Genomic DNA, 9,507 nt, shown 5'->3' with positions numbered 1-9,507 from the left:
AAAGAGTGTGGCACTGGTATTGTCCAAGACAGAGCACAGTGCAAGCAAAAATGAACGTTATCGCTATATGTACCTGTTAAATCAAAGATGAACCTCGGTTAAATGCACAACACATTCTTACGAGTTTCTGTTTCTGACATCCACACCTCGCAATGTCTCTACGATAGTACTTGCAGCTAATTATTTATCATTCGCCCTGATAAGGAAGGTCAATAGAGAGAACGCAGTCACATGATAAAGGTAGTGAAATAAAACTGGCTAACATACGCAAGTAAATCGTAAACATTTATGATTGGCTCATTTTACTGCGGGTAAATCTATTGTGCTTGCCGATTGGCTAGTCGACTGTCTGTTTTATACCCACAGTTCCCCGTTGTAGTGACTGGAAACGACAAGAGGAAGATGGAGTTCTTCAGAGCAGTAAGGGGGTTTAACAGCTTTCAAATGGCGATGCTAGCCGTCTTTGCAGTCCTGATAGCAGGTAGGGATGACACATTCATATCTACACGGGTAATTGTTTATAAAATGGCGATCGTTTTGTCCAGCCAGCGAAAGGGATCGTGTATCTTTTTACGTTGATCGTTTTGTTGTTGTGTTAGTTGACACAGATGTCAGATATTTAATCAGCTGATTGGTGACCATCCCTATATATTATATGTATTGATTCTTATACGTCATTATTTTATGTATATTTCTAAAAAATATATATATGATATAGAAGTGGCAAAGTAAAGGCCGCTGTGAACGGACATAAATGATAGAATTTAACCGAATAACACTTTTTTTTTTCACTATCTAATCATTTAGTTTATTTATTTAATTCATGATCAGTATTCCTCTATAGGTAGACTTGTATTGATTAAATTATATGGTATACTAGTCACTCTCTAGAATCACTTAGAAATCTAAAGCGTCTTTTTGTAGTTTTATTTTTTCATCGCTTGTTGTTGGATATCTGACACGAATTGGTTGCTTCATTTACGTTTACCTCCGATGCTCTGTACAGTAATTAATTGTGCAAAATGCTGGTTCCTCTCCTAATATTACAAACCCTGTCAGTCTGACTGGGTATTGGTGGACGTACCGCTACCTACACATCACATCATGTGATGTATGGTTTTCACAAGCTTGCTTCAGCACGGATCAAGTCAAATGAATGCTTCTGCTTTTTTGTCTGAAGCAGTTGCGATGATACAGATTCAAGGAAGCGCAGTTCTGTTCTATAATTATTATTAGACAGTGACTGTGAATCATTTGACCATATTATTTGTTCAGTACAGACCCAGTAGGATATACGGAAAACCAGCTGCACCATAATTTTTGTGCCCTTTTTTTTATTTGTGCATGCAAGTATGGGCAGGCAAAATCTGCATTTCTTGTCTTTTACACAAAGGCACGGAGGAGCCAGAATTTTTAGGTTTAATTCACTTCAAGCTTGTTTTGCAAAGTTAATGTTTTGGCCACAGGAAGGCTCCATGAAGTTGCATACTGTAAACTATGAACCAGCCTTTCCCAGTTTCACTATCCCAATCCTGTTTGGACCTGATTGGACAAATATTGCTGTTACTCGTGTGTTGACTGGGTGCTATGCATTCTTGCCCTAAAACCAAGCTCTAACTTAAGACCCTGGATACATTAGCCTATGCTTTTCCTGTTTGCTACAGTAATGGTGAATGTTTTTGAGGAGTAGAGAAGGAGTAGTTGGGATTAAGGACGGTAGACTGCATTTTCATTTCCTAATTCTGCTTGTATCAAGCATGAAAAGTTGTGGAGTGTGTGGAGACAAACAGGGCGTTTTATGTTTGAATACTCTTTCAAAAGTTAAACAGCTATTTCAATATTCTTTATTTTTTAATTGGCTGAAAAACAAAAGGATAATTCATACTTTATTATAATAAAATCTCTCTGAAGTAAATGCTTCAGCACCCCCCTCAGATTGCCTGTTGAAGAAAGGAGAGAAACACGCTTTTGAACAGAAGACTGTGTTATTTATTTATATTTATTGTCTTTGGTTAGCTTTGTGTATTATATTTAATAGTCGCCTTTCTTATCTTTTTAAATGGACAAAGAGGAAGATGGTCATTTTTTGCCACAGAATACATTTCAAGCAGTATGTGTTTGAATATTGTTTAGATTCAGCGGCTGTGAAGCTCAAGGCAGTGTCCATCTTCAAGGACCGTGGCCTCGCAGTCCAGTGGCTTCTTCGTATAGGCAGGTGGGCTTGTTGTCTGTCTGGAGTGACTGGTTCCTCTTCAGAGGAAACTGGTTTCAAGGGGAGTGTTTCTGTCTCCCAGGTTACAAAGTCCAGTGACCAGTTCTTCTCTCTAGTGCTTGAAGTAGTTTAGCGGGTTAATTTAGTCTTGCCTGCCACTTACATTAGCTGCATGGGTGTTTTAAAAAACAACAACAAAAAATTATATATATTATAGCAAACATGGATTTTGATTTTAAGAAGTGATATCAGGTATTATACATGTGACAAGCTTAGACTCTCGAGGAAACCACTGAAGTGAAATAACAGATGGAAACTAAGACTTTTGAAAGCTTTTGTTAACCTACTAGAGATCTTTAAAAAAAAAAAACATGTTTGCTAGAACAGTGCTTCTCAACACTGAACACATGATGTCTAATTATGGAATTATTTCATATATTAATCCCCTTTAACTCCACTGCATTTAAGGTAGGCCTGGTGATTTCAGTTTGACAGCACAGTGCTTGGTGCTTCTTTCCATGCTAACTTTTTTTGTTAAATATAAAAAAGAAATTAAAACAGTTTATTTATTATCATGAAAATGGTGCCTGGAAATGGTTACCCAATATCTTCTGCTTTAAAACCAGTTTGACAAAAGTTATGAGTGCGTGTCACATTTTCTGTGTTTCAAGTTCTGAATTTAGTGTTTGGTGGATACATAGCAGCAGCATTCAAATGATACATTTTTTACCTTAGCTTACAGTACAGCCCTGTAAGTCCTATTTGCTGTAGTTTTCTAGGGAGGGGTTTGAGTTTTATACACTATGCATGAAGCGATAACCAGTATATCTGTATTTACTTGCTGTTACAGTGGTGTTGAATTCCCCAGTGCTTGCTTGAGGAAGGAGGTTTGTGTTTCAGTGGGTTGAAGGCTGTTGTATGTCACAGGTACCTTCTTATACCAATAACACATGGCATATACCATGTTGCATATAGACGGATTGACTGCACTATATGTACATTCCAGTGTATAATGGGCAAAACAAGAATAACTAACTATTTGTTCCAGGTGTGTTCGGGAACAGCTTCACCGTGCTGCGAGCTCCTCGGTATGTCACCTTCAAGGAAGGACAGTGGCCCATCTCTGGGGAGAGGATCCCTGACCTGGTGGCCTTAACCTTGGGCTTCTCCGTGAAAGAGGTACACACCACATACATGCTACCTGCATACCAGATTCCTGCACTAAACTTCAACTAGACCAAATCCAAAGCAGTGAAATCTGACTGAAAATGGATTTCACTGCTCCCCTTATCTTTGTTTAGTGGAATGTTTCCTTGTTCAAGGTTTTGTTGCCATTTCACTGCTTCCTTTATCAATGAATGCTACCCAGCTCATCACATCTCGGTATCTGTGCTAAAAGCCTAATTTTTTTGTAAGGAATTTCCTGACTTCAAGCTTAAACCAGAACTATTTTCTGAACAGTTTTTTGTAATGAATATATTTATACTTGATGCAAGAGCTCAAATGTAAATGTGTCTCTAATGCAATGTGTTGTGATTTGTCTAGGACTTGGCTTGGCCTGGCCTGCAGGTTGGCAGTCTGTTTCGTCGCCCTCGTGCGAATGCTCTCATTGTAGTGAGGGGCGTGGATCAGCTGCCTCTGCCAAAGAGTGGAACTTCATATCCTGTTGAGAATGTAAGTACACAATACACACCAGGGCAGGAAAACTCCCACAGCTACCCCATGCAAAGTTTAGGTCCCAATGCGAAGTTTGTTGCAGGATTTTAAAAATTGGTAATTATATGATCTATTATATTTTATAGGGAAATCAGTATTGCACCCATGGTTCATGTGTCACAAACAGAAATCCAGAGATCAATTTCAGACATAGTTACGTCTTGTAAAAGTTTAATACAGTATGTCACAGTAAAGCATAACATGTTTAGCACAGTTGCAGCACAGACATATGGAAATGCATAGTGTAAGCAAGGGGAAGAACAGGATAAACTGTTCAAACAAGCAGTGGTGTGTAGCAGTATGTAATACAGTTCATTGTAGAATTGTTGTGGGATGCAGAGATCATTTTAAAGCACTACCTTGAAACAGGATGGTTGCATTGTCAGAAATTAAAATTCAGTCCTGGCCTATAAAGTTAAAATCTAATCCAAAAGTGGATCTTTTCATACCTTAAAGGAAGACTACTGTTGCCGCGACATGATCAGGATCAATAGTGATAGCTTTTTTTAATGTCTCTTCGCTAAGGGGAAGCCCATTTAATTGCAGCAGTTTGTGGAAATTAATTAATTTGTTGTTTTCAGGCGGTTCCCTTTACTCTGGACAGTGTTGCCAATACTATCCACTCTCTATTCCCGGAAGACTATCCTATCGTTTTGCAGCTGGCTCCGATTGAAGAGGTATCATTTGAAATTTACATTTATTTTCCAAAACCCCTCTGTATACAAAACAAAAATCAAATAAGTTGGACCTTTGATAAACTTCCCAGATTGTATTTTAGACGCCAAGTGCATCAAAAGCAAATAGGAGTAGAACTTAAAACTAAAGCTTAGGACTTGCCTATCTCCATATCTTTTAAAGGAAGATCTTTGAACATTTAGGAGAATATGAGGAGGGGGTACATACAAATATATGAATGTGTTTAATAAGCTGTGGAACAATATTCATGCATTATCCATGATGTGTTAATCATAAAAAACAGATATTCCTCCAGCTTTACTCCCGTTTAATTAAAAAATGTTAACTGAAATTGGGCCCTTTTTGTTGGTAGGGGGGTAGGGGATAGAAGTGTCCGAAAAGCTCTGTTCTCAACAGGTATGAGAAACGAGCTGTGTTTCCAGGTGTTTCTGTATATCCGGTTTCACTCTGACCTGGCAGCCTTGCTGTTAAGCTTTCCCCTCCTTTGTGCAGGGGGTGTTCATGGGTGGCAAGGCGAACGCAGTGTTTGAAGAGCTGCCCGTGACGCTGCGTCAGATCCGTAGCAGGCTGTCTCAGAACAACTCTGTCCTTGACGTCCTGCCCCCAAACTCCTTGAACAGAAACAGTGAGGTAAGCAGCCAGGGGAAGAGCGGGTTCTTTAGCTGTGTCTCCTGAGAGGCGTGGCAGGCACACAGCTTCCACAGACCACCAGCAAACTAGTGCTGGCAAGGCTTCTGGTCACCTTTGTGTCCTTTTAAGTTTCAGGTCAGTGCTTCGGTCACAGACATTAAGGGGCCTGTTCTCAAAGCTTTTTAATCCAAAGTGTCCACTGCATCTTTATTGGAAGGGCAAGAAACGCCCATTAAAATGTTACAAAACTATTAATAAAAATAATCAACGGCTGTTAAGTACAGTATACCACGTGGTTTCTTATTAATATGGTACATTTAGTATCCCATCAGAAGAAATTGTGTAATGTACTTTGGGTTAAGCTTTGTACTTTGAGAATCAGCCCCTTAGTGCTGCAAAGGCAGAGCTGCCACATTCTGATAATGTGTTACAGGAAGCATCTTGGATGTTTCCCGATTTGAAAACGATGCTTGTTCTAGAAATCTCAAACAGTTTCTTTATGGTTGATAACAAATTTAGAGCTGTGTGTCAGTCTTTAGTAAAGGTTGTGAACTGAGGACCAGAAATATCCCCGAGGGTGTAGAGTTAAACCATGAAAATCTGATTTCAGATCTTTAAGCCACATCCAGCGTTAACTATCTCTTATCTGGGTAATATTAAAAAAAAAAAAAAAAAATGTAAATACGTAAATCCACTTTATGTAATGTGTTTGACCTGCTTTGAAATATTTTTTTTCTGTCTAATTCAGGTGGTTCAGCTGTTCTTCTCTGAGCTGCAAGTCCTACAGGATATCGTTACTTTGGTAAGATTCAGACTAGTATCACCTTTCATATGATTATCGAAACATCCTGATCATCAATTGCCACCTGTATGAGATCTATGAAATGTGCACAAAGCAGCTGAATATAAAGGAGGTGGCTCTCATCTCTCATCTCTCATCTCTCATCTCTCTCTGTGTAGCTGTCTCAGCACAAGCACCTGGTGAGTGAGCACTCCCCAGACCTGTACTCCCTGGAGCTGTCCAGCCTGGAGGCGATGGAGAAGAGCTACGGACAGGACTCCCAGCAGTTCAAGGAAGCCATGCAGATTCTGGCCAGCATGCTGCAGAAGGTAAAGGGAGAGTGGGCTTGGCTGGCTCATACCCTCACTTGTAAGACAAGCAGGTCTTAAACGTCAGCTATCATCTTTATTTTCCTCTGTCCCCAAAGGGGAGTTATGTAGTGAGGGTGTCGCATTTTTTAGACTTGCGTACATCGAGAGAACTGCTTATCCAAATGTGATGAAACTTGGTTAAGAGATTATTTAGCACAATTTATTGAGTGTTGAAATCTGGGGATAAAAGGCGGCTCAACGGCTCTTCCCCTGTTTCTTTGGCCTTTGTAATTAATTTTAAGTTCAGACAGTTTAAAATGAGGTTTGCTTGAACGTATACGTGGAGGGTCTCTAGTACGTTGACGTTGACTGATCTGTTCTCCTTTCCCCTGCTGTCTGTGCTGCAGTTTGCTGATGATATGTTCAGTATCTACAACAGCAGTGCCGTGGTGGAGCTGGTGACGGTGAAGAAGTTTGATAGCCCTCTCGTGAGGAAGACACGATCCATCCTGGAGTCTAAGCAGATTGTGAGTAGCCTTTCACAGTTTTACCATCAATTTAATAGTCAACAGAGGTGGGTTTAAAATACTGATGGTGCTGGACGGTAGATGTGAGGAGGTTTTTGCAGAAAAGAGTTGATAATGAGTCCGTGAGACAATAAAAGGAGCTTCTAGGATTAAAGGGTTCTGAATTGCACCTAGATCTAAATGTGGTTGTCTAATATACGTCAAACAACAAAAGCAATAACATAGCTTTAACATTTCAGAGTAACCCAGGAAGCCCGTACAACCTGGCCTACAAGTACAACTTTGACTACGCCGTGATCTTCAACATCATTCTGTGGATGATGATCGTCCTGGTTCTGGCTGTGATAGCGATCTCCTACAACCTGTGGAACATGGACCCAGGCTACGACAGCATCATCTACAGGATGACCAACCAGAAGATCCGGGTGGATTAGTCGCCTCTCCTACATTCCCGTTCAAACACGCACGCGGTCTCAGTTTTAGGGAGTGGTCTTTTATTTCCAATACAAGTGTCTTGTAATGGTATTGTGTATTCCCCCAAAAAAGAATTTGTGAGAGCTACAGTAAAAACTTTCATATCACATTTAATTGGTTCCAGGGATTCATTATAAATGTCGGGTACATCAGTGTGTCTAAAAAGCACCACAGTACAGTAACGCACTTATAAAGAAAGTCTGAATTATTGCAGAACAAATCACTGTAATACAGTATTTGGCAATTATAAAACAGCATTCAAAAAACAGTTCTTACTGTGCTTTCTCTGTCTATGCCAAAGTAATCTGACTTTGTGAATTTTTGCACTGTGTGTGTTAACCCAAGACCGAAACAAGAAGAAAGAGCGAACACAACACAAATGATCTTTGAAGGTCAAGGAACAAATCTTGTTTCAGCTTTAACGGTACAATGATTACTCCCTTGTTTTCTTTTATTTCTCATGGTTAAACATGAAGAGACAGCATGTGAAAAGTGAAACTGAATTCCCAAACACACCTTTTTATTTTTAAATTTGCAACTGAATCCACTCTGTCCTGCTAAGAGCTGACTTTACTATTTTATACCCATAATAAAATGTGCATTGATCAGTTTCCACCTGTACCGGTGAGTTGGTGAATAGAGGATATCGTATCTTCCAGGTTCTACTGTATTCTGTATGCGGGTCACAATTTAGTATTTCCCTCAGTTCCATAGTGCATTACATACACTCCTATATAGTGAGTCTAATTTAAAATGATTACTTATTTGTTGAAACTTGGTTTAAATGAAAAGATTAATGTAAGAGTTCTTATCAGTTTGTTATAAATTCACAAAAAAGTAATCCATTTAGGTTAGGCCTTTATTACTAAGTAAAAGGTCCCACCTAAACTGCTGATTGGGTGTCATTCCTCCTGGAGCTTCTCCTGAACCTGTTTTGTGAAGAATGGTTTGTTTTATTTGGTTTTCCTGAGGATGTGTTTTTTTTCTTTTTTTTCTTTTTTTTTTTTTTTGGTCTTGACACTGAACTACTGTTGATGCAGTATGACCATTACTTTGTAAGGTTTATTTTTTTTCAAACTAGTGAAAATTGTCTCTCTCCGATGTTGTAAATGTTTGTCTAGGAACAATGTTTACCTATATAATGTAATTTAACAAATGAAGGGGGGGAACGCTCTGTATATATATAGAATAGTCAAAACGCTGGTCTGGTCTTAATGTTGTCTTTTATTAATGCTCTGTTTTGGTAACCCATTCCGACACTGGCAGTGTGTTTTGTCAAAATGAATTCTGTTTCGCCAGTCAAACTTTTTGAAATTGGGTATTAAAATGTCGGATGATTTAAACTATGCAGCCAAAGCTCAAACCTTGTTCCTGAAAATTGGACTGTGTCGATTGCATTGCTGCAGACGCATTGGATTTCCACATCCTTTCACAAACAGGACCAATTGCAAGATCATCAGGTATAAGTAAAACATTACATGTACACTGCTGCCACTAGGATATGTGTGAAAACATTCTGTGAAACTTCAATGTAAAATACATTCAATAAATAACCGTCCAGTAAAATTTTTGAATTTGTATATGTCATTTTTATATTGTCTTTCCTTTCCTTGCTTGTAAGGAGGCTTATTTATATTTTTGAAAAATGTTACACTAGGTTACTCCACATACTGTTGACTTTGTCATGGTGACCAAGTTTTCATGACTTTGACTCATGTATCAAATTTCATCCATAATATAAATCATTAAGATGACACCGCTGGATCAGTTCAGAAATACAATGAGTGGAATATTGTTCTGGCAGCAAAAACACTAGCTGTATTTGAGAAAAGAAAATCAAATTAAACTTTTAAGGTTTTTAGATCGCCAATTGCTTTATGAATATGTAAGATAGCTTGCATCACTCGATTTTCAAGAGGTGTGGTATCCACAGCATAATCAACACGTACAGAGAAACATCTGTAATTGACAAACCCAGGACTGGAAGACCCTAAAAGCTGCCTAACAAGGATGAGCAGTACTTGAAGATAATATTCTTAATGGAATAGAAAGACGACAAGTGTTGAATTGACAACAGAACTGGCAGAAGGCACAGGTGTCATCCATCCATGAACAGTCCAAAGCACCTTTGACTGTTGTTCCATATTGCAATGTCTGTGT

General features: G+C 38.9%; 1 protein-coding gene across 1 annotated transcript; it reads left to right on the top strand.

Moving 5' to 3' along the window:
• Positions 1 to 332: 332 nt before the first annotated feature.
• LOC117405167 (renin receptor-like) lies at positions 333 to 8,913 on the top strand. The gene is made up of 9 exons (XM_034008000.3): positions 333 to 481; positions 3,261 to 3,391; positions 3,758 to 3,886; positions 4,510 to 4,605; positions 5,117 to 5,254; positions 6,003 to 6,056; positions 6,215 to 6,364; positions 6,754 to 6,873; positions 7,113 to 8,913. The coding sequence occupies exons 1-9, from the start codon at positions 403 to 405 to the stop codon at positions 7,305 to 7,307; spliced, it is 1,092 nt and encodes a 363-aa protein (XP_033863891.1). The 5' UTR covers positions 333 to 402; the 3' UTR covers positions 7,308 to 8,913.
• Positions 8,914 to 9,507: the final 594 nt, after the last annotated feature.

This window comes from Acipenser ruthenus, chromosome 9 (assembly GCF_902713425.1).
Source record: "Acipenser ruthenus chromosome 9, fAciRut3.2 maternal haplotype, whole genome shotgun sequence".
NCBI classification, from domain to species: domain Eukaryota; kingdom Metazoa; phylum Chordata; class Actinopteri; order Acipenseriformes; family Acipenseridae; genus Acipenser; species Acipenser ruthenus.
This window is presented reverse-complemented; position numbering and strand designations above follow the sequence as displayed.